The 24500-nt window shown below is 44.8% G+C and overlaps 6 protein-coding genes across 7 annotated transcripts in view; 2 read left to right on the forward strand and 4 right to left on the reverse strand.

Annotated features, from left to right (window-relative positions):
* Positions 1–6755, reverse strand: part of tmcc1a (transmembrane and coiled-coil domain family 1a) — a 30461-nt gene extending 23706 nt beyond the window's left edge. The window contains exons 1-2 of the mRNA XM_025059556.1: positions 6694–6755; positions 1621–1750 (exon numbers count right to left, since the gene is read on the reverse strand). The gene's annotated coding sequence lies outside the window, so the exon portion shown is untranslated. The remainder of the gene's footprint in view (positions 1–1620; positions 1751–6693) is intronic.
* On the forward strand, positions 3773–5651 carry trh (thyrotropin-releasing hormone). Its single transcript, XM_008319400.3, has 3 exons — positions 3773–3883; positions 4135–4340; positions 4930–5651. Exons 2-3 carry the CDS (start codon positions 4142–4144, stop codon positions 5568–5570), a joined length of 840 nt encoding a protein of 279 aa, XP_008317622.1. The 5' UTR covers positions 3773–3883; positions 4135–4141; the 3' UTR covers positions 5571–5651.
* Positions 6756–7467: 712 nt separating the features above from the next.
* Positions 7468–13381, reverse strand: pabpc1l (poly(A) binding protein, cytoplasmic 1-like). 2 transcript variants are annotated; one of them, XM_025059553.1, is made up of 16 exons: positions 13241–13381; positions 12198–12399; positions 11866–12059; positions 11642–11751; positions 11423–11562; positions 11238–11332; positions 10793–10930; positions 10563–10658; positions 10230–10490; positions 9862–9949; positions 9324–9440; positions 9125–9255; positions 8423–8531; positions 8202–8332; positions 7890–7964; positions 7468–7641 (listed from the first exon to the last, which is right to left on the reverse strand). In XM_025059553.1, exons 2-15 carry the CDS (start codon positions 12385–12387, stop codon positions 7902–7904), a joined length of 1863 nt encoding a protein of 620 aa, XP_024915321.1. In that variant the 5' UTR covers positions 12388–12399; positions 13241–13381; the 3' UTR covers positions 7468–7641; positions 7890–7901. The 2 variants fall into 2 exon arrangements, with proteins under 2 accessions (XP_024915321.1, XP_008317621.1); XM_008319399.3 differs by having other exon boundaries at positions 11636–11751; positions 13241–13379.
* A 540-nt stretch (positions 13382–13921) lies between these two features.
* LOC103385487 (14-3-3 protein beta/alpha-1) lies at positions 13922–19018 on the reverse strand. The gene is made up of 7 exons (XM_008319398.2): positions 18871–19018; positions 18478–18636; positions 16599–16900; positions 16288–16411; positions 16014–16177; positions 15813–15908; positions 13922–15729 (listed from the first exon to the last, which is right to left on the reverse strand). The coding sequence occupies exons 3-7, from the start codon at positions 16890–16892 to the stop codon at positions 15673–15675; spliced, it is 735 nt and encodes a 244-aa protein (XP_008317620.1). The 5' UTR covers positions 16893–16900; positions 18478–18636; positions 18871–19018; the 3' UTR covers positions 13922–15672.
* Positions 19019–19176: 158 nt separating this feature from the next.
* LOC103385485 (mimecan-like) lies at positions 19177–23054 on the forward strand. Its single transcript, XM_008319397.3, has 7 exons — positions 19177–20345; positions 20582–20718; positions 20807–20876; positions 21452–21616; positions 21699–21901; positions 22394–22486; positions 22566–23054. Exons 2-7 carry the CDS (start codon positions 20620–20622, stop codon positions 22734–22736), a joined length of 801 nt encoding a protein of 266 aa, XP_008317619.1. The 5' UTR covers positions 19177–20345; positions 20582–20619; the 3' UTR covers positions 22737–23054.
* A 104-nt stretch (positions 23055–23158) lies between these two features.
* uqcc5 (ubiquinol-cytochrome c reductase complex assembly factor 5) lies at positions 23159–24210 on the reverse strand. The gene is made up of 2 exons (XM_008319395.3): positions 23745–24210; positions 23159–23502 (listed from the first exon to the last, which is right to left on the reverse strand). Exons 1-2 carry the CDS (start codon positions 23896–23898, stop codon positions 23420–23422), a joined length of 237 nt encoding a protein of 78 aa, XP_008317617.1. The 5' UTR covers positions 23899–24210; the 3' UTR covers positions 23159–23419.
* Between the last annotated feature and the right edge of the window lie 290 nt (positions 24211–24500).

The raw sequence follows: 24500 nt of genomic DNA on the forward strand, positions 1-24500 counted from the left end.
CCTGAGTCCCCCCCCCCGCTCTGGTAAATCTAATAGAAGAGAGTGAGTGCAGCTGCAGAACCAGATTAAACACATATTTATCTCCAACATAAATGCCAACACATGCAAATGTCCTGGTTTTCACCACAGTCTGAGGAGACGAGGAGACAAGGAGACGTCTGTTATCCTGCTCTGAGGAAAATACTTCAAGGCCACTTACAGAACTGGGCCAGAAGCAGCGGGCTATGAGGAGGAACCAGGAGGAACCTGGAGGAACCTGGAGGAACCAGGAGGAACCAGGAGGACCCAGATCATTCAGCCCTACAGAGACACTGACCTCTGATCGTCTGTGTCACAGGTACTGACTTCACAGAAAAACAGTAACATCACAAAAACACTGACCAAAATATTCTGTCTCTGCCAAAGTGTGGGATTAGATTATTAATCTGGATTATTCTGTCAGAACACAGATTAAAGTCAACAGTATAATCAGACTGGTCAGTAACGGTCAGTAACGGTCAGTGGTTTGATGAGGCTCTGACTGACTGTAACTTTTAATGAAGGGTTAAGGTCAGAGGAGGAGCCTCATCAGTGTGTGAGACTCTTCTGATCTGTCTCTCACTCACTCACACACACACACACACACACACACACACACCCCCTAATGACCACATATCCAGTCACAGCACGGAGGTTTGATTCAGTAAAATGTGTTCAGTAAAGTTGACTTTCGCTGTTTTATTTTTAAATGTTTGAACAGATGTTTTTTTATAAACATGTTTGGTTCATTAATCATGATTTGGTTGTGACAGGATTCAAACTTTTCTTAACGAGTCTGACGAGTGGCCTTGATTAAAGACCGACCACAGTCTATATATCTATAACTATTATATTAACATTAATAATAAACTGTGTCTCAGGTGAAACTGTTTCAACTGAAACAAGTGAAAAGTTGAAACAGTTTCTACTTTAATCAAATTCCCAGATCAACAAACGAGGCTGAAGTTCCTGGGGTTTTTTTTTTCCCGTCTTGTTAAAAGCTCAGGTGCTGAGAAGACGACTGACACTGATCTGACAACTGACCACACAGACCAGACAGACCACGAAGAGTTAAACCGTGCTCTGCATCTCATTTCCAGGACACTTCAGCCTCAGGCTGTCTGATTCAAGCTCTAGGCTGACGTCTGTGACGCAGCACTGACCTCAGCTGGGGTTTCTCCACTGGACCAGATGTTTGACCACGACGTGACCGGACGTTAATAAAGCGTTAATAAATGTTTTTACAGCAGAAGGTTCTGTTGATTCTTCTTCTGTGGTTTTAACGAGCAGCTGAATCTGTCCACAGACACAGACACAGACGATGACAGACCATCATCTGGACATTAGTACCAGAACCTGAGACAGAGACAGTTGTAGCTCCAGCATCTCTACACACACACACACACACACACACCTACAGTGTATTCACCAATAAATTAGTGACAGCTCTGACCTTCACCATGACGGCCGGTCTGTGCCTCGTTACTCACTCAGTCAATTAAAGGGAAAAGACAGGAAGCCCTGTGTGTGTGTGTGTGTGTGTGTGTGTGTGTTCATTTAATGCAGGTCTATAGCACCTTGTTAGTAAAAAATAAAACTCACATTTTCCCGACTTTTCTCCTGTCGTCTCATACTTTCGTCATTGAACGTCACCAACCTCCTCTGCAGAGACGGCAGCTCCACGGGGACAAAGTCCAGGAAATGTCTTCAGTACTGAGCCGGGGGTGTCCATCTGGAATACAATGTACAATATATGTGAATATATGTGAATATATGTGAATATATGTGAATATATGTGAATATCGAGGATGTAATAAAACAATCATCACAATCATCACAGTTTGACGACAGTTACAAAAAAACTCAATATATTGACTATAATATTGCAGTATAACGGGTCGTATCAACAGATCCTTGACACACACACACACACACACACACACACACATCCTTAGTCAATATTAAAACAAAAAAAAAATCCTCAACAGTTCATTTGAATAAACAGAACAAATCACCTCAGGAGAAAAACTGAGGAGCTTCAGTGACACAAGAAAGACAACAAGCTCCCCCGGGGGACGAGTCTGTCAACACACACACACACACACACACGTCTCCACCATGAACTCTAAAATGTCACTCATTCTCTACCACAGTGACCCCTGTCAGACCAGGTCAGAGTTATCAGGCTGTCACACACACACACACACACACACTTGTTCTTATCCTGCCTCCTCAGTTTACTGTGACGTGGTGGTCTTGGTTCTGGTCCAGTCCACAGACTCACAGTCCTCTGGACCAGGTGTCTGGACCAGGTGTCACTCCAACACTGGTCTGTGTTGTTTAAATTATTTGCTTTTGAAATTTCATGCAAAATCGTGTATAGGATGACTGGCCACTACTGGCTGACACTGGTACTACACCAATCAGTGTGGACTTTGAAGGCTCGAATATTAAAGACTGGTTTTACATCTTTACCCCCCGTTTGCCCCCCCGTTTGCCCCACTCTTTGTCTCGTCCAGCTTCACACAGAAACATCTCCAAAGTTCAGGCTGATTAAAGTCCAAGCACACCAGAGCTGTGGGCCACATGACAGATGTGGCCCAGTGTCGGTGCATACCAATCAGACGGCTCCTAATGATCCGGGGTCATTCTGCTGCTGCTGCTGCTGCTGCTGCTGCTGCTGCTGCTCACTGACTCAGGGAGAACAGGGATCCCCACTGTCTGACTAACACACCTTCATTAGGACAAAAAGAAAATCCTCAGATTGAAGATCCTTCTCGTCAAAAGGAAACATTTGATTAAAGACATTTTAATCAGCCACAGATATCGGAGCCTGAGGTGGCGCTAATGAGTTCAGACACGGTCCTGATGTTTGGAACTGGAGGCTGAAGCAGTTTGAAGGATTAGACGTGACAGGAGGATGACAGCAGGTAATTATATCTTTACAGTCCATTTGGCTCACGCTGACCGAGACGGAACTCCTACAGCGCCCCCTAGGTCACGGCAGAGAAGGAGGGATCTGAACCAGCCTCAGACCACCACCTGCTCTTCTCCACCCAATCAGAGAGGGTTAGGATTTGGAACACCAGAACAGGACAAAGAACCACCATCGGCCTTGAACAGGTGACTCCATGCTGTCAGCTCAGGTTACTAATCACTGCTCCACCGCGCGGCCCCCAGACTGGACGTACAAATGGAGAAATATGAACACGGACCACGTCTGAACGACGTTACGTTTGTAGCAGGCGGTCAATAACGGACGGAGACCTTTGAAGGACCTTTGGATCTTTGACCACGTCAGACTCTGGACATTTGTCTGAGTTGGAAAAAAAGACGTATTTTAAAAAAGCAGTTTTTAATACAATTATACTGTATTTTATATATGTTGAGTCAAAAAGTTTTAAATCGTTATTTATAAAAAATGAATTTTGATTCATTTTCTACTCATTTTAAATTAAATTTATTAGAGGTTTTGAAATATAAGACTGTATGTGTGTGTGTGTGTTAATTTATATCTTCATATATTTGAGTGTTTGGTCTGGATGTGTGTGTGTGTGTGTCTCGGTCCGCCCCTGTTGAACAAGTACCTCAGCAGCAGCAGCAGTCACGTGACACAGGCTTCTGATTTTTTTAATGGAGAGACCACCACTGCCCACATCACTGTAGTCGGGCTGACTCACCGGCGTCGCTGTGACGTCAGCGGGCAGTGAGTATAAAAGCTCAGAGACAAAGTTCTTCTCTCATACCTCCAGAACCCACCTCCGTTCCTACAGTCACTGCTGCACGAACCCGAGAACCAGAGTCGGAACCAGAGTCTGAACCAGAGCACACAGCCGGAACCAAACAGTGGAATTTGGACTTCAAGGTGAGTGACGTAGACGGTCAGAGAGAGGAGTGAAGGGACAGGTGGAGGGCTGCTCTCAGAGAGCTTTATTATTATTGTTATTATTGTTATTATTTAAATATTACTTTTCTTCTATTTACTCAGTAAAACTACAGAATAAAACATCAGTTCTGTTACCACCTGCTAACAGAACCGTTCTGTCCATCCTCTAACACGGAGTTCATCTGAGGTTTTTAGATTCATTTCTGAATCATTCTTTTCTTCCTCCACAGACTCCAGATGACGACCATGAGGTCGACGTGTCTTCTGCTCCTGGCCTCCGTGTGGTTCTGTCACCGGGGCCACACCGTGGGTCAGAACCTTCCGTCTGAGGACCAGACTGAGAGAAGAACCATCGACGAGCTGCTGCTGGACAGAGCGGAGAGTCTCCTGCTGAGCTCCATTCTCCAGCAGGTGCAGGACGGAGACGACAGAGACGGTGGGTCAAACTCTGGGTTCGTTGGTGACTGGTACCTGGTACCAGGTGAATGTTGCTGGTATTAGTTATAGTTAGTTATCATGAAGAGCAGTCTGCGTAAAAACCGAGCCAAATCCACTGTAATCCACTGTAATCACTATAATCCACTATAATCCACTGATGAACAGACGACATCATTGAAATTCTTTTTTTTAATTCTGTCCTAAAATTTTTATTATTATTATTATTATTTTGTCCTAAATCCACAGCGCTGCAGATTCGCGCGCACGGAAAAACTTCCCGCTGTTTGAGGCGGACTGACTGTTGAGGAATTAAGACATAAAAAAGTGATAACGTATTTTAAAATTCATATTTAAATTCATATTAATTTATATTATTTATAGTTTGAAAGCGTTAAACCAGGTTTGTTGATCAAACGGGTTGTCAATCAGCGCTGTGCGTAAAATGACGCGTAAACAGACGATTTTGGTTAAAAATCAAAATTTTAAAATGCGCTGGAAAAGATAAAATGTCATCATTCTGGTGGAACAGTCGTCATAGATTTTATTTTCTGCTAAAACCGAACTATTGTGTGTTTTCCTCCCTGCAGACGGCTTCTCCGCTCAGCCTCAGGACTGGGTGACCAAACGACAACACTGGGGGAAGAGGTTCGACGACGGGCTGGACAAGAGACAGCATCCAGGGAGGAGAGAGGAGGACGGGGGTGAGCAGTACCTGGACCTCCACCGGCGGCAGCACCCGGGAAAACGCGACGACGAAACGCACTCATTCCTGGAGCTCCAGAAACGGCAGCACCCGGGAAAGCGCAGCACCTCGACCCACCTCCACGAAGACCCCGTGCTGGTGTTCGCTGGACTTTCTAAACGACAGCATCCCGGCAAACGCTACCTGATGCTGCACAGCAAACGGCAGCACCCGGGCAGGCGCCTGGTGGAGGAGGGTGAGGGTGAGGATGAGGACGGGGTCTGGGCCGCGGCTCTAGGTGGAAGCCAGGAGGAGCTGGAGGAGGAGCTGGACAAGCGGCAGCATCCAGGGAAGAGGTTTTGGGACAACTCCAGTCCCGACTTGGACACAAACAGTCCCTGTGACGTGTTGGACACGACGGGCTGCAGCAGAGCGAACCTGCTGCTCGACTTTTTAGATCAGTTGAACAGGAGTCACGACGAGGAGAAGAGACAACACCCGGGTAAGAGGCTGGCACCGGCGGAGGACTTAGTCCCGGCAGAGTGACGTCTGCTGGGTCACGGCCACACGAGTGTAAATGAAGTGATCAGTGAAATCAGTTGTCATTAAAATAACCAGTTCACTTTACCTGTGTCTGTGTCTGTGCGGCTCTTCTCTCTAGTCAGTGACCACAGTGACCACAGTGACCACAGTGACCACAGTGACCACTTCAATCAGACGGTGACGGTTGAAACTGTTCAACCAAAACTCACAACAACGGACTTTAACACGAGTTTATATTAACAATAAAAACAGAAAAGGTTTTAAATTATTATTGAAAACCAAATTAAATCACAGACGGAGGAAAAAAAAACCGGAAGAAATCTGTGAGGGGGGGCGGGGGGTCATCAGACCAACATATATGTACTGTAATATATATATAAATATGGAGTACAGTCAGACTACAGTCAGACTACAGACAGACGACAGACAGACTGCAGTCAGACTACAGACAGACTACAGACAGACTGCAGTCGGACTACAGTCAGACTACAGACAGACTACAGTCAGACTACAGTCGGACTACAGTCGGACTACAGTCGGACTACAGTAGAACCGGGCTGTGATGGACCACCACACCGCCCTTCAGTCACGTCTTTCATACGTTTTACAGCTTTAACTGTTTCAAACGTAAACAAACGGGAGAAAAGTGTAAAGACTTGATCAGGGCAGACAGCAGGGGGCGGTAAAAAAGAAAGGTAGAGGGAGGCGGGGTGAGGTGGTGGAGACCCCGAAGAGAGACTGGGGCAAATATACTGTAAGTCATGTCAGAATAAAAGAACCCAGAGAGAGCAGTTCTAGAAGGTTCTTTATCACAGCTCGGTGTTCAGGTTCAACACAACAGAAACTGCACATAAATATATCATATAATATTCAATAATATACACACTTCAAACCGACGTAAATGTACTGATAATTTTAACAACATATTACGGTAAAGAACTTTTAAAACCCCATCGACAGGCAGACATTTTTACAGTCCCGTCTCCTCCGGTCAGAGGAGAAACTCCGACCACAGAGAGACACTTGGTCAACGGTTCGAATCTCAAACACTACCGTGGGAACCACCCGTCTGTTTCACTCCATAAATACACGTTAAAATACTCGGTACTGTTAGTACTGTACTCACCTACATCACCGTGGTATCCTCCATCATCACCAGGTCCCGGGCACCGACACCGACGTCGACACCGACGCCGACACCAGTCGTGGTCCGGCTCCGGTTGTACCGAGGCAAACACCAGTCGTGGTCCGGCTCCGGTTGTCGACTTTTCTCCTCGGACTCCACGGTGTCAACAGTTCACAGAACCGTTTGTTATTGTTTTGTGTCGTTTCCTCCAGTATTTTTCTTCTTTTCTTCCGCTCGAACAACTTCAGACTCATCTTACTCGAAACGCGGCAAAAAGTTTGTGTTTCTTGTGTGTTCCTGAATCCCGCACCTGCGCAGTAAGACGGAACAGTCCATCGTATGACGGGGGTGGAGGGGTGGTGGGGGGCGAACCATCATGATGACATTTAAATGTAGTTACGTGAATAGATTAGAAGAAGAAATGACTTTAAATGACTTTTAAACCGAATATAAATCTTCAGGACAACCGTGAGTGGAAGGAGTTTTGTTGCTGCAACAATATTGAAATATAAACCAAATATAAGTTAATGAAGAATTAAAAAAAAAGACTTTGAAGAGTACTAAGAAAACACTCCACACAAATATCAAATATTTCACAGTAAACAAGAACTTTGCAAAAATATGGGAGGAGGTTCTGTGGAGCTAATAAACCAATGAAAACTCCTAGTGACCTGTGATTGGACCAGTCACAGATCAGAATATTCTGAATATTTGTCTCATTATAAAAACCTGACAGAACTAAACCAGGTGCAGTGAAAAACCAGACCAGTTTAATGCCTGTTACTTTAAACTTTATTTGATAACAAAAGATCTGGTAATAACAAAATGATCGATTTCACAAATCACTTTTCTTAAACAGCACATCATCTCTATTTTTTTCATTTTTTTCCTTCTTTTTTTTCAATTTTTTTTAAGTAATTCTCCTCCTCCTCCGACTGTTGCTGAGACCTGTGAATAATAAAGACATGGATTAGTTACTGACACAGAAGAGTTCACTCTGTGATTCATGTTTGTCTGGAGCTCATTTTGTTTAAAAAAAAAAAAAAAAAATCATATATTGTGAATAAAAAAAAATGTGAATCTTATATCGTGAGTTTGACCTACGACCCCGAAAAATCATATCGTGAATAAAACAAAAAGTGAATCTTATCATATCGTGAGTTTGACCTACGACCCCGACATAAACTGTGTCCAACCTCATCTCGCGGTCATTTCTTGGTGGAACATTCCTTTGCCTGGTGAGCCTGTAGGACTGCAACAGCTTCATCCACCTGACAAGACAGAGAAGAGAGACCAGAGTTCCTCCATCCATCCATCCATCCATCCATCCATCCATCCATCCATCCATCCTGTCCCTGCTCAGTTCCACCTGCTCCTCTGTCTGGTCTGAAACTTTAAATGTTCTTCCACAGATATAAAAACTCAGATGGTTCTGGGTCAGAACCTGTTTGGTTGAACGCCCTCCTGTGTTCAGCCTGGCCCACACAGGGTCCTGACCTTTGACCCACCTTGGAGTGCAGGGACTCGGGCGACTCCAGCATGTGCAGCAGCTCAGAGTTGTCGATCTCCAGCAGCATCCCAGTGATCTTCCCGGCCATGCTGGGGTGCAGGGCATGGATCAGTGGATACAGTCGCTCACCTGTGTGACAGCGGGAGAGCAGCACATCCTGACACACCTGACGTTTCCAGGCAGTTAAAAACACAAAGACAGAATCACAGCAGGCCTCACCCAGAAGCTGCTTCTGGTCCATGAGTGGAGCTGCAGCCAGTTTGGAGGCAGTGAGCGGCTCCAGAGCTGGAACATAAACGCTCGGTTCCATCACCGGCGCTGGAACCATCTGGGGGAAAAAAAATTAAATATTCACTGTTAAAAAATATGTTAGTCCAATGTAAGAAAATCAACATTTTTTCGTCCATCTGGTCCAAGTTCTTTATTCTCAAACTAGAGCTGTGGATCAGCAAGAACCTGTCGATACGATACAAGGGCAATGGTACGATACATCAGGCTATACTGTGATACAGTGTAGCTGTAGTCAGAGTCTGATCCTAGTCTCAGACTCTGCCCCCCCCCAGTGTGATCCTAGTCTCAGACTCTGTTCCATCTGAACATCAGTTCCTAACTCTGGAACAGAGGGATCTACATTTGGAATCACTAGAGAAGAAAGAAGAGAAAAAGAACATGAACCAACACCAGGAATATTGGACTGGGAATTGGTGAGAAAAAAAAATCAATGACTGAGGACATTGATCTGGGATCGTGTATCGATATGTTCTTACAGTCCTGCTCCAACTGCAACAATATTCAGTGTCTCTGAGGAACCAAGACTGTCAGTGGTCAACAGACATTGATCAACAGACATTGATCAACAGACTTCAGTACTGAGACAGTCGGCCAATCAGCTGTGACTCCAGCTTCCTGGTTTCCACCGACCTGTAGCCTTGTTGGAGCAGGTGCAGACAGCTGCTGTGGGTTCCTCACTGCAGACGAGTACTTGTACTGGTTAGTCCTGATCACAGAGGGCACATCTGTACGGCCCCCCCCAGTCTGGGTCCCAATGTTGTCTAAACAAGAGTCAGTGGTGAAGTGACTGATCCTCAATCAACAGACTCAAACAGCTGAAGGTTCTTACTCATCCTCTGTGAAGAACCCATGACGCGCGGAGCCTGAGTGGAGGCCTGTCTGACCGTAGCGATGGTCGGTGATCCACGTCGAACAGAGTTCCCAAACATCTGGTTTGAGTGGAGGCCTAAACAATGACACGGTTATGAAAACATTTTGGGAAGAAATATAATACAACATATATTCAAACTGTTCATCAGTGAAGCTGTGACGACGCGTCGTGAATCGCTTTGAAATGGTGAGTCAAAAAGTCACTGGTTATACCAGGACACTACACACTCTAATACAGTAGGTGGCAGTGTGTGCCTAAAAACATCGGTTGTGACCCAGTATTAAACCCAGACGTCAGGTCCCTACGTGACGTTCAGGTGTCGAAACAGAACGTGGGAAGAACCCGTTCCACAGACACCAACAGTGAGTTCCTGTAAAGAAAGGAACTGAAAAGATAAGCAGCTAAAGGGGCTACACGTGGCCCGGGAGCCGCAGGTTTGAGTCTTTAGTGTCCAACAGTCCGGTCTTTCCAGGGGTGTCTCCGGTGTGTCCTCTACCTTGTGGTCTCTGCGGCTGTCCTGCCCAGTGAGGAGCTGCTCTCATGCTGCTCACAGCGCTGTGGTTGTAGAAGGAGCGACTGGGAGGCTGACAGGAGGAGAACGCTCTTAGACCAACAGCCTTTAAATCATCTGCAGTTTTTTAAGATGTAAACTCTCAAAATCACAGCTTTTGAATTTGTGTTAGATTTTGTAAAGAACCATGTAATTAATCACAGAACGTAATCTGCATAGAGATTGTCTTCATTTCCCAGCAGTCATCACTTCATCAGTGTGACTGACAGACCAGACGATGGCGCCTGACGTGACCATTACAGTCGTCTGACAGAGAAAACAGAATGGTTCTGGTTCTGGTTCTGGTTCTGTACCTGTGGCACGGTCATGTAGTACCCCGTCTGGTGGAAGGAGTCGATGACGGGGTTGGGCATGGACCTGAGTGAGGCCAGTCTCTGCATGTACTTGTTGGTGAGTATGGCTTTACGCTCCTCCCTCCGCTGGGCCAGAGCCACGTACAGAGGTTTGGTGGCAACGATTCTCCCGTTCATCTCCGTCACCGCCTTCGTTGCCTCCTCGGGTGAAGAGAAGCAGACGAATCCAAAGCCTTTGCTCTGAGAACCATCTGTCATTACCTGCGAAGAGACCAGAGGTGGTTCAAGACCCCAGAGACGGGCGAGTGGTCGCTCATTACAGGCTGCGTTTACCTTGGCACTGGTGATGGTGCCGTAGGGAGCGAACTCCTTCCGCAGTCTGTCGTCATCGATGGTGTCGTCCAAGTTCTTAACGTAGAGATTCACTCCCTAAAGAACATACATCCAGACCACAGCAGAGACAGAACGTTCACTAATCAAATCTGAAACATCAAAAATAATCTGCATGGAACAGAAAGTCACGCAGGTTCAACAGGGACGTTTGGTTCTGAACACAGCCGTACCTGGTAGCGCTGGATGCGGTCCTGTTTGATCTGGTCAAACCTGCGTTTAAGTTCTCCCTGACGTTCCACGCGTTTCTGAGCTCGACCCACATACAGGACTTTTCTGTTGAGCTCCTTCCCATTCATTTCCTCCACTGCCTGAGAAACAAAACTGTGACGTCAACGGCAGGTTTATTTGGTCATTCTGTCTAACTAACTTAGACTAACTAACTAGTCATCCACTGTACAACGTTCAGTCAAAAACACTTATGACAATAAAACTGGTCAAAGGTGTTGACCCAGGGGCTAACGCTGTTTTATTTATCTATAAACCCTTAAAAATGTTACAATATTTGTGATTTGCTATTCATTATTGAAAAACGAACTTATTGATTTTTTAAAAATCACATCTCGTCCTTGGTGGTAACAGAACCAAGTGTCCAGTCAACGTGGACATCTACTCTACCTTTTGAGCATCATCGTGGTTAGCAAAGTTAACAAAGCCAAATCCTCTGGACAGTCCAGTCTCGTCCTTCATCACTCGTACACTCAAGGTTCTACCTGAGTGTAGTTGGATTCAAACGGTCAGAGTTTCATCAGTCTTCAGCAGGTGGTCAAACCAACAACAGAATAAACCAAGGAGCTGCTCACCAAATGGGGAGAAGAGAACCTTGAGTTTGTCGTCGGTGCAGTCCTCACCAAAGTTTTTAATGTAGACGTTGGTGAACTTCATGGCTTTGGTTCCAACTTCTACCTCTCTCTCTTTACGGGACTTGAAGTGGCCGACAAAACTGCACACAGAAATAAGAGTGTAAATATTTCCACGTCTCGTTGCGGTCGTTGTCCGAGGTTTGATCCACTCACACTTTCCTGTCATTGAGCAGCATCCCGTTCATGGTCTCGATGGCGCGGTTGGCGGCCTGCTGGGTCTCAAAATGGACAAACCCGTAGCCTTTGGACCCGTTTTCATCACAGACCACCTACAGAACAACAACTGTTTATACGACTGTCACACACAGAGGCAGATTTTCTGTGAAAATATATAATTATACATGAGAGGGTTTTTCTGTGTCAAACGCCGTCGGCCGACTAACCTTACAGGATAGAATATTTCCAAAGGCTGAGAAGGTGTCATACAGGGCCTTGTTGTCAATGGACTCGTCAATATTCTTGATGAAGATGTTGCCCACACCAGACTTCCTCAGTCCGGGGTCTCGCTGTGACCACATTATTCTAATTGGTCGACCTTTGAGGACGTCGTAGTTCATCGTATCCAGAGCGCACTCCGCTGAAACAACACGGAGAAAAAAAAAAAAGACAAATTACTGTTCAACTGTGTGACTGTCGTTTCTGTGGGTAGAAAAAAAAACAGACAAGCAAACGCAGATGTTTGTGTAACAAATGTACGTGTGACCTTTGACCTCACCATCAGCGGGCTGCTGAAAGTTTATGTAGGCATATCCCAGAGACCTGCGTGTGATGATGTCTCTGCACACACGGATGGACATGATGGGTCCAGCAGCAGAGAACTTCTGGTACAGCATGGCCTCGGTGACGTCAGCGTGCAGGTCTCCTACGTACAGAGAGGCCAGAGGATAGGCCAGCCCGCTGTTCATCCTGACTCACAGCTGCGTCACAAAACAAACAAACAAACAAACAAACAAACAAACAAACAAAACGAGAGGTGTATGTTAATCTGCAGACGTTCACACGAACAGAAACACAAACATTCACTGCTGTTCAGAACCAGGAGGAGAAGAGGAACAAACTGAAAACAACTGCCTACCCCCTACAGGGATTCCGGTTTCAGTGACGTCACTGTTCACCGCCGGATGTTTCTGTAAAAACCGAAGCTTTGACGTCACACAGCGATGACACAAAAAAAAGTTACTTAAAAGAAGGAGGCGACAGTGAGTTTCCTGGACTGACTGATTGGTCCGTTATACAACAAACAAAGGCCGCTCACACGGTGAGCTGATTGGTCTACTTAGACCGACCAATCAGATGCTCTCTCTCTCTGAACAGGCAGGTAAAAATCACCTTCCCTCCTTCGTGCGCGCGCTACGGTCAGACGTCCACAGATTGTGCTTCGTGTGCGCGCTCTCGTTTGTTCACTCTTGATTCTGGGAAATTTAATTTATGAAAGGATGAAAAAAACTGTCAATAAAAGTGTCAACAAGCGGGAAACTACTGGAACTTTCTGGGAAACAAACAACGTTTGTCTGACGTTGGGCCAAACTTGATGTTGAGAACAAACATGTTCACGTTTAAGCTAACGCTAGTTGAACTGACCGAGTGACTTTACAGGATAAAACCGTCGATTCCACTAACATTCCAGGAGATGTTATTATTCAATCAACACAGTGAAGCTGTTTAACACAGAACTACTACACCGAGTTCAAGTGAACGTAGCCTCGACCACAACCGATAAAAAGTCGAAAATGTGAACGTGGTGAAATGTTTACTTACAGCTTTTAAATGACCGGGGCGTCAGCGTGCGAACTCCGTGTGAACCGCCTTCACCTCCAGCATGTCGCCAAGTTTTTCTTTAATTGTGACCGTGGAACACCTGCAGCTCTCGGCCCCACAACTTCAATCATGATGATGGAGTCACGGGAGCAGTGTCCCTCCGCAACAAAAGATAGACCCTCAGATATTATAGACCGCAGTTTGGAAGTATTTCCCCGGTGCTTCTGTATGAAGAGATACTTTGAACAGATACTTTATTTTAATAATTGTTACTTTTTAGAGAGCGATAGTATTTTCACAATGTATCAAAAAAAACAACAGCACAAGTTTAAACTTTAAAAAAAATACATTGGTCAAAAATGTTAAGGATCATTCACTTAAAAAAATAACACAATATACTGTACCAGTTGTTCACAAACTGTTGTATACGTTACCACTGGGAGTCCTTGGGCTCCCTCTGGTGGTGAATGTGGTGTATGTTCTTTGTGATGAAAATAAAATATATTTCTGTTTTCAGTCTTAGGTACTGTATATGTGTATATATATATATATATATATATGTGTGTGTGTGTGTGTGTGTAGCCTCTCCTTATTTGCAGCCTTTTATGTTTTCATGTTTTTAAAGTAAAAACAGAGAACCAGACTTGTACGTTAGAGGTGAAAACAGAAGCAGACGTGACATATCTTAAAACGAAAATTTTATTTCACTGAATGGTCTTTGACACTTTCCTATTTCTTACATGTATAGTTAAACTAGAACGGTTTTAAAGATACATAAACACAAAGCTAGAATTACACCAACCATTGTTTATCTCCATTTCTTCATTGCTTTTTCAGTACTAATCTAAATTTTCACAACCACATGTGTGCACTGGGTAATAGACTGTTACAGAAGCGAATTTTAGCCATAAGACTTGTCAGTAAAAACAAAGCAAGTAAATACCTGATATACAGACAGGCTTCGTTCCACATTCACTAACTGCGTTGTCATCAAGCATAATGATAAAACTGCCATCATTTTAATAACCTTTTTTTTTTAAACAGAAGATTCTTCAATTTTGGAGCATTGAAAAGAGACTGTCAGCTATAACATGGAATGATGCCTTCAACTACAATATGTGGAATGTAGTGGTGATACGTGGTACTGTGACACTGAGCTTCTTCCAAACGCCAATTTCTATATACGAGAGTTGACTCTTTTTTTTTTAAACCCACAACTGTAGCAGTGAAGCAAAAGTTGGATCAACGTTGACCAGTATGGACTTGGTCTAGTCTAACTTGTTTGTGTTTAGTTTTCTAGGACATGAGCAGATGCTGCTGCCACCTAAAGGAAACAAAGGCTGCAAGAGAAAAGCCAGGCACAACTTTTTTTTTTTAGGGGGATAAAACAACCGCTTTGAGGAGGAGGAGGAGGAGGAGGAAGAGGAAGAGGAGTTTGCAGGCAGGATGGGAACAGTATATGAGAAAGACATTTTCATTGAACATCATTAAAAAGGTTACTTCAGGTTTTACTAACACATGATAGTCAGTCTTGCAAAACAAATCCAAAACCAAATTTACGCACATACAACTTCCACTGTAGGAAAAACAAACAGCACCTGAACAGTGAGTACAACTAGAACAACAACTCATTAGTCTTAAAAATTACCACATACACACACACACTCGCACACACTCAACCCCCCCCCACACACACACCAAAGCAGCACTGCCTTTTTAAAAGCCAAATAATGTGGAATGTCTTGTGGGATGGTGGACTTTCAAACTCTGAATTTGTACTTTAGAACAAGAAGCAACACAGCCAGATGTCAGTGTCACAATACAGCCGTCCCTGTTCTGTATGAGCTCTCAGCAGAATTGCAGTTAGATGAATACAGGATTGTTTGCATGTCTGGAAGAATTTCAACACAAATCTGAATTGAGGTGTGAAACAGAAGGAACGCCTACATCACAGTGTTTGGTGGAAATCGACTGCAGGTTCAATTACCGTACAATAAGACCTGGAAATGTCACCAGGAATCACAAATAAGAAAAGTAACACAAATGGGAAGGGGAGTAAACAATAAACCGGATTGAGAACAATGAAATTTGAAAGGGCAATTAAATTCACAACACCCCCCTCCCTCCCTCGCCCCCTCGTTCACACTTAAATCAGTCACGGCACACAGACTGACACGAGTAGCCGACAAACACAACAGCAACATGGACGCACTAATCAACTGAACATGTTTACACAGAGTGGCTGAATTTGCTAACAACTGAAAATGACCCTGTCACCTCGGAGTGAACCGAGAGGTGAGAAACTACTTGGTCAGGAGCAATTCAGGCTGCTTGTCATACAGAAGTGGGAGGGGCCAATGCAGTGGAGAGGGATGTATATAAGCTGTCTGTGTTTAAGATACGAGTGGAGGTGGATAAACAGTGCAATATCTTTAGTTTTCTCCATCTCCGGTCTCTGCCTCATCTGCCTGGTTTTCTGATGTCCACAGCTGAGGACAGAAGACAGGGAGCAGCGTTAGGAACAGGCCTCAGTCAACAGAGACATTTGAACAGCACGTGCTTCAACACTCACAGTCAGGTTGTCCCTTAGTAGTTGCATGATCAGGGTGCTGTCTTTGTAGGACTCTTCATTCAAAGTGTCAAGTTCAGCAATGGCTTCATCAAATGCCTGAAAACACACAAAAAAAAAGTCAAAGTGCAGTCCGTTGAGTCGGGCCGACACCGTTCTGTGTGGACTTAAAATGTTACGCTGAAGTCAGACTCCAGGTCGTACCGTTTTAGCCAAGCTGCAGGCCTTGTCAGGGTTGTTGAGGATTTCATAGTAAAAGACGGAGAAGTTGAGGGCCAGACCGAGCCTTATGGGGTGTGTGGGCTGCATGTCCGCCTTGCTAATCTCAAACGCTTGCTGATAGGCCTGCTGGGAGTTGTCCACTGTATCTGTAAAAGCAAATCACGACATTGAAAATCCATTATCACATCAAACATGCCAACGTTGACGTAAAGAAGGATTCTGGGAAACCTGCTCTAACACGGAAGTCGTCACTTACCCTTCTTAGAGTCCCCAGATGCCACCTCAGACAGGTATCTGTAATAGTCTCCTTTCATTTTCAGGTAGAACACCTTGCTTTCGTGGTTTACCGCATTAGCGATTAGATGGTTGTCCAGTAGGCCCTAAAGACATGAACGTTTTTTTTTTTGATGAACATAATAAAATACTAGTGAACGGTTTTTTGATGAACATAATAAAATACTAAAATGAACGTTTTTTTGATGAACATAATAAAATACTAAAACCCTGGACTTTACAGGTGATACCTGCGACCTGTTTGACAGACAACACCAGACGAGACGGCCTTACCAGCACATCGTTGCAGATTTCCTGCAGCTCACACTCGATCTTCTCCCGGTATTCACGCGCCATCGCAGATTTCTTCTCGTTGCCTTCGGACTTCTGCTCGATGCTGGAGATGACGCGCCAAGATGAGCGGCGTGCTCCCACCACATTCTTGTAGGCAACAGACAGAAGGTTGCGGTCCTCGTTCGACAGGTCACCTCCCTGCTCCGTCACCGACTTCATGGCGGCGGCCATGTCGTCGTAACGCTCAGCCTGCTCAGCAAGCTTGGCTTTCTGTACCAGATCATTCTTTTCCATTTTCTAACCTGATGAAGAGAAACAGAAGACACTTTGTAAATGTAACCAAATATATACTTACTGTGCAGCTGACAGTGTACAATGACATCACACACCGTGGCAAAACAGAGCGCGGTCAGTTCTTTACTGTGAATTTCTTCCATAATGTTGGGAAAAAAACAAGACAAAAAAACTACAAATGTAGACGACTGTCATTAATACGTGTTTATTCAAAGTTCCTCAGCCGGGCTGCTGTGTTCAGCTCATGGAAGAATGAGAAGCCAATTCTTTATTATCATCACATGATCAACAGTAATCAATAACCAATTATGTGGAGTCATTAGAGGATCTTTGTCCGCATCACAATACATCCACGTCACATGTTCCTCATACAGTCCTCAGAATTATATTCTGTTGCTCATTTGGAACAGTCTGCAAAAGTTTGAATTTATTTATTTGAAAACATTTGATTAAATCAGTCAATATAAACTTCGACTGAAATAATCAAATACAGAATAAACTGTTTTTTCATTCTGTAATAATAGATTCAAATTCAGTCTATTTCATGGAGTTGATCTCTGTATATATTCCGTCTGCATTATAATAAATTATTCTGTCATACCGCAGCGTAAGACAAAGCAGAAAGATATTAATAATTAAACGCTATTTATTGACATACTGATGTCAAATGTGATTATTACATGGGCTCAAATAAATGGTAACGTTGTTTTTTTCTACATTTATTGGTTGATCTAATCGAAATCGAGCCGCTACGAACTGGGCCCACAGGCAACTGGGTCAACCATTCACATCGCCTGCTAAAGGCTAACTGCTAGCTAGGAGTGATGCACCGATCCCGTCTACTACACAGTCGGACCCAGGTCGGGATGACAGAGGAGCGAATCCAATTCGCCTTCACACGGTGTGAGACGATAACAGTGTGAAATTAAGTAACGCCTTTTCATCCCGGGTGGTTGCGGCAGCGGACTAAGCCATCCCGGGTCAGACTGTAATGCCCTCGCCCCTGATGCTAGGCTCAGAGATGCTAAACGTTATCGTTTTCACAACAATAATCGAAACCGTAAAATATTGTTTTACTAACATTTAATCTGACGCAACGATTGCTGTTATTGTATCTTATTGTATTTATTAATATGATAACAAATAGCCAAGCGGCTAGTAGCCATTCAGCCGCTCTTGTCCGACGGGTCTCTCCCGCTGTATAACGGACCAGGCTAGGCCAGCTCACGTAAAGCTAAACTTTCATGTAATAAAGCACGGTCGGAGAAAATATGGAGACAAAATATGTCGTTTGGAAATGAAATATAAATACCAAACAGCTTCTGTTTATTGAACGACGACTTTCTTCCTATTAACCGCTGAGCGACGGCCGGGCCCTGCAGCAGAGCCTGTCAGAACAAAGTGTCATGGAATCCGCTATCGATAGCTAGTTAGCCACCAGCTAATACCGAGCTGCACCGTTAGCGCGGCGGGTTCCATACCGTTTTCGAGCCAACACGCTGTCAAGGCCAATACAGTGTCGAAATGGGAATGTCGTACGGCTTCTATATAACACCGTCTCGAACTGCGTTGCCACTATACTTACAATAAGGGCGACGTTCAGTCGAGATTTTATCGCTGTCTCTCTCTGGACGATGCAGCCTCCGTCCTCCGTAGGGTCAGCGTATCGTTCTGGGCAGTACCACTTCCGCTACACAGGCACTTGTTTCCTCTTCCCTCCGTGTTGACGAACGCAGTCCTCGTTCTGTGCTCAGTGACACACAATGATATTTTTAAACCGACACTTCACTTTCACTGAAAATACGAGTGGATTTGAATGACTGCTCAGGTCTACGGACCAGCACAGACGAACACAGGTGCTCAGAAGTTAAACTGACTGAGTTTTTACAACACGTCTATTCATACAAATGTATGAATTACAAAATGTCCGTTATACAACATGAACACCACTGTTCACCCTCCACTTCTGACGCTGTACCTTTTTAGATGTGACGTTTACACAGTGATGGTTATCATCTGTTTCTACACAGCGTTCAGCCCAGGTTAGCTGCTGTGTCTGTGGGCGACTGATGTGACGACGTCTGTAATATTCAAATGCCTTTCTGTCCGACGGCTCCTCTTCTCCATTGATATTGTTTCCCGTGTTATTAGAGATAAGTGTGAGGTAACCTTTGAAGTGCACACAGAAAGACGTGTCCTTTGATGTGTTCCAGCTAAAGCTTCTGAAACACAAACATGACAACAGTGGATTCACTCACTCTTCTGTCTACATGTGTCAGCAGCACAGGTTGTTGTTGGACTGTTATTTAAATAAAGACAACTATATATTTAGAGCTAGTCTTAGTTTAATCGCTACATAAATAAAACAACTGAATTGCCTAAAGATAAATCATAAAATTCAGACTCATGGAGACCTGGGGGGTTGGATGACCCTGAGCTGGGTCACATGTACTGTAGAGACAGGACAGCTAAAAGACACGGCTAGGCTAAGGTAGTTAGCAGTGTTAGCCTGGCCCAACCATAACATCTGTAACAGCAACCCTACAACACCGTCTGCTGTACTAGCACAGTGCTAACATGCTAATAGTAAAATCATACATTCTCTGTTGAAACATCATCCCTTGTTTTCAATGGAAAATCAGTCGTAGCCTAAAGTTTTATTTTGGTGGTAAAAAATGTTTTGATCTAGTTTACAAAATAACTTAATTAAAAACATACTGGTATTTGTGAACGATACAAGACTTTGATGTCGTCCCACCTTTAGACCGGGGGGAGGGGGGGGGCAACATGCCTCCTGCTGACACTCCAAAAAAGAAGAAGAAAAGATTAAATAATAATAATTATACACTTAATATTCAACCATAACAACTGAAGTAAACAGCGAACACTTCCCCTTTAAGAACACATTAGGAACAGCCTCACACACAGGTTTCTTTTTCCAGTCCACTGCTTGCTTTGGCAGTTCAGTCCAGAAAGGTTGTTTTTTTTCTGCCACCAGTTACAGGAACCTGAGTCTACGATGGTTTTTCCAGGGAAAACATTCTTTTGGAAGTGAGCTCAGAGCCAGCTTTCACCTTGTATTCACTTCAACATAGGAATACTACTACACACACACACAGGTCGTACAGCCAACTGTAACCAACTTCATCTTATTAGAACCATTGACAACAACAGGAAGTGGTCACTAATCATGTCTTCAGTGTCTCAGCGTCCGTCCTTGTCCAACTGATAACACATTGAATCCATCACTGACTCCTGGACTCCGGGCCAGTTTGGCTCAGACGTCCCACACTTCTGGTCCTTGTCATTAATGTTCAGTCCAACATTTTTAACTTCTTCAGCCTGCAGCTCCATGGCTGAAGGACGGAGCTCCTGCACCCAGGGGGCAGCGGAGAGCAGCCCACTGCCCCCGGTTCACAGATGGGGTACATACACAGGACACAGCTGTAGGAGGTGCAGTATGTTTGTGTTGATGTTGTTGTTGTGATGGAGACGTTGGTCTTCGTCTGTGAATTTAGAGTCTGTTTCCATCAGGACGGTGGTTTGTCTCACCTCAGAGAAGTCCACATGAAACACAAGCAGCACATATTGAGTTAACGTCTGGTTCCTTGACTTACTCAGCCGTGTATTGGCAGCTATATAAAAACTGAATGGAAAATTTTCTTTCTCACTTGTACCTCTGATTCCAGCCGTGCAGAAACACACGCTCTGCCTCCTCCCAGGCACCATGATGCAATTAAGGACTTTAATTCTCACGTCTCTGCTGCTCCCATGGATGTTTCTATCTGCAGCCAAGGACGAGCGCGTGCACCCGAGGAGGTCGAAGGTAAGAACTGGGACTGAGGCTGAGGCAGGAGAGCAGGTCGGAGCTGCTGCTGCTGCTGCGACTGAACATTTCTGTGATTTCTCTGCAGACAGGCATCAATCGTTCTCCAGCTCAGGACGTTCCTCAGAGTTCAGAGCCAGCCAGTCAGACGAGCCACGGTAACCAGTTTGATTTCAGCCGAGAGACGGTTTCACAGTTTCTAATGCCTGTTTTCACATTTTTGTGAATTAGCTGTTATGCAATAGGAGGTTGGTCACGTGTCCAGTTCCATCTGTGGGACCAATCAGAGCAGTGGTTCTCAAACTTACACACAGAGTCTGGCCCAACTTTAATGACAGAATTTACAGGTTCTGTACGGACGCTCAGATCTGATGGATATTAGTCAAACTACGGACAGAGGAAGTCCACGGAGGACGAGGCCAAATCAAAAACCAGTCTACACCCAACTCTCACACACACACACTCACACACACACACTCACAAACACACAACAGAGAACATTCCGGCTCTTTTCCCACTTCATTCTTCAGAGCTCCAGTTTGGAGCCAACGCTGCAGTGGTCTGGAGGTTTTTACTCCACTGTGTTCATTACATCATGAACCACTACAGGCAGCCCACAGATCCATGGGGGGGACGTGTACCACAGTTTGAGAACCACTGAGGAAGACCCTTTAGAACAGAACAGAAAATTAGGAACAAAGCAAAGATGAAACTCCAGGTGCTGTCGTTTCAGAGCTGCCCACGTGTCTGCTGTGTGTCTGCCTGACTGGATCGGTCTACTGTGAGGAAGTGACCCCTGACATGACCGCCGTCCCGGCGCTGCCCAAGGAGACGGCCTATCTTTACGCCCGATTTAACAAGATCACAAAAATACACAATAAGGACTTTGCCGACATGAGTAAATATTCTGGACTTAAATTTGAACAGATTCTCCTGCAGAGCCGTTTTCACCCGTTCCTCTCCACCTTCTACCTTTTCAGTCACATTAAGAAGAATCGACCTGAGTTCCAACCTTATTTCTGAGATCGATGACGCAGCGTTCTCCAAACTCCTTCATCTGGAGGAGCTGAGTCTGGCTGAGAACAGACTGACCAAACTGCCAACGCTCCCCACCGGCCTGACTCTGTTCAACGCCAACCTCAACCGGCTGAGGACTCAGGGCGTGAGGGCCACGGCCTTTAAGGTGAGGTCACTGGACAGGCTGAGGGGTTGCCAGATCTGCATCCATACTCAACATATCAACACCTACCGTATCACCAGATTCTTGACACAAACCTAATAATGGCGCCTCCTGTGGCAGCCAGTGTTGGCTGCAAAGACTCACACTGTAAATGTCCCCATTTTAGGAAAAATGAAATTAATTTTTATTATTATTATATCATCTGACAACTGCTGCACCGGGTGAACGAACAGAAGAAGCAGAAGATCATTCTCAACAACAGTGAAAAGTTTCAGCCGTCCTCGGTCGTTGGAGGTTTTCAACCAGCAGCCTCTTCTACAGTGTAGTGTGGTTGAGAATGATCTTCTGTTTTTGAGTCATTAAAGTTCCAGTGATTAAACACACCCAACCAGAACATCTGGACCTGGGGCTAAAACACCGTGTTATTACCAGGTTTAAAACATCGGTTCAGTTTGAAAACAAAAGATGACGCAGCAGTTTGATTGGTTGTTGCAGAAACTCACAAAACTGGCCTATCTGTACCTGGGGAACAACGAGCTGACGGCCGTGCCTCAGCTCCCAGAGTCTCTTCACGTGGTTCACCTGCACGTGAGTTGAATCCTCAGCTCAACAGAACGGACGGTGGAACCGGCCACTCCTCTCTGACCGCCTGTCCGTCTGCCCACAGAACAACAGGATCGCCTCGATATCAGACCAGACCTTCTGCAAAGGCAACAACAGTCACTACATTCGGAGCAACATGGACGAGGTGAGGCTGGACGGGAACCCCCTGCAGCTGTGGCAGCACCCCAACAGCTTCATCTGTCTGGAGACGCTGCCCGTGGGCTGGTACAACTGAAGGGACCGCAGGTCCAGGCGGGAGGCGGTCAACGGTACGGACGGAGAACAGAACTATTAACCAAGCACAGTTTATAAGTTAGCTCTGTATATGTACATCTACAGTGTAGTTTAAACAGGCAGTATTTGAGCGACGGAGCGTCAGGTATAAACACCAGGTCTCACAGTACCAGGTCCTGGAGTAACCACCCAGTCCTGTTATCTTATCTGGTCTAAACCAGTGTTTCACAAACTGTTTTTTTCTGGGGACCCATATTTTAAAAGTCACAAACCTTCGTGACCCAAGTCGATAGACATTATTCGTAAACTCCTGGGAAGCATGATGCAAGACGACCCAAAAAAAAAACTCTTGCGACCCACCTGAGGGTTGCGACCCAGTCTTTGGGAAACAATGGTCTAGGGCATTTGTTTTAGACTTGATGATTTTTTTTTTTTTTGCCAAACTAATGTCCAAGTATGAACAAACGCACTATTGTTTTGTTTTTTCCACTCTTTCTCTTCAACGTTCACTGTTATTATTACTGCTGTGTCTGTTTTTACACCATATAAACAATAAAAGCTGCATGTTGGAAGAGAGTTCTCCATCACTGACGCTTGTTGTTGACGTCACACAATCCACACACGCTCCAGTTCTGTGGGTGTGTCTGAATACACACGCGAGTCCGTGTCCACTGAGACCAGTGGTCACTTGGCTGCTGGTTCAACCAGTCCATCCGTGATCCTCTGCTGGTATTCTCTCTCCGACTTTTTACGCCGGTATACGTCATCTGTGGAGAGAGAGGGGGAAGGAGGCAGAGAGACATAAGAGATGAGCTAAAATAATCACATTTAGAACAGACTGATGAGACAAACAAACACTGTCCTTCATCCAATGACACGGGTCACAGAATCAGAATGACATCACTGAAACGAACTCCTCATGGAAATGAACAAGTATTAACAAATATTAACAAGTATTAACAAGTATCCTCGTGTGAAACAGACACGTGAATGACGACTGTTTACTCACAGAACGTCTCTTTTCCGACCCTGACGTTGATCATGATCCACTCCATGACTCCTCCAATGCAGAAGAAGATCGGGAGAAACCGGTATGTCCCCAGGCTACTTTTACCCGGGACAAGGTTGAGCAAATATTTTAGGTTTTTACTGCGATGAAACATCCTAGCTAGCAGCTAGCAGACTGTCAGTAACGGTCCTGTGTTTAAACGGCTTTAGAGGTTACGGTGACGAGCGCGGACACGCGGTATTTTACCGTGTCCTTTGAAAATGTTACATGACAGATCGGAGTGCCGGTGGCGCTCGTTTAGGGTCTCGTTTACAGTTTATAGTCACGTGTAAAACAAAGCGAATGGGTGGGGTGTTCTGGGAAATAAAGAACGAGGCTTAGACGGGACAGAACGTTGTTCAAAACAAGCACACCCGGAAGCTTGGCCAGGCTGCGCACCGGATTTAGGACTGAGTTGGAAATCTAAGTTCCGGTCCGATCGGTAGTTTGTTTACTGGCTTTTTAAAATGTTTACGAAATAATTATTTACTAAAAATTCAATTATTTTATTATTATAATATTTTCTCTAATGTTAAGAATAGGCTTCTTAATTTAAAAAACGTTTAAATTAAAAAAAACACATCTCCCTTTTTAACTTCAGGTAAAACTACACGAATCAACAACAGACTGAAAACAGAGGAAAAGAATTCAATGAAGGAGAAGAGTTTTTATTGTTTCTGGGAGGAGGGAACACTACTTTTGACTCCTAAAGGGACA

The sequence above is a fragment of the Cynoglossus semilaevis genome, chromosome 10 (genome assembly GCF_000523025.1).
Source record: "Cynoglossus semilaevis isolate Cse_v1.0 chromosome 10, Cse_v1.0, whole genome shotgun sequence".
In the NCBI taxonomy this organism is placed as follows: Eukaryota; Metazoa; Chordata; class Actinopteri; order Pleuronectiformes; family Cynoglossidae; genus Cynoglossus; species Cynoglossus semilaevis.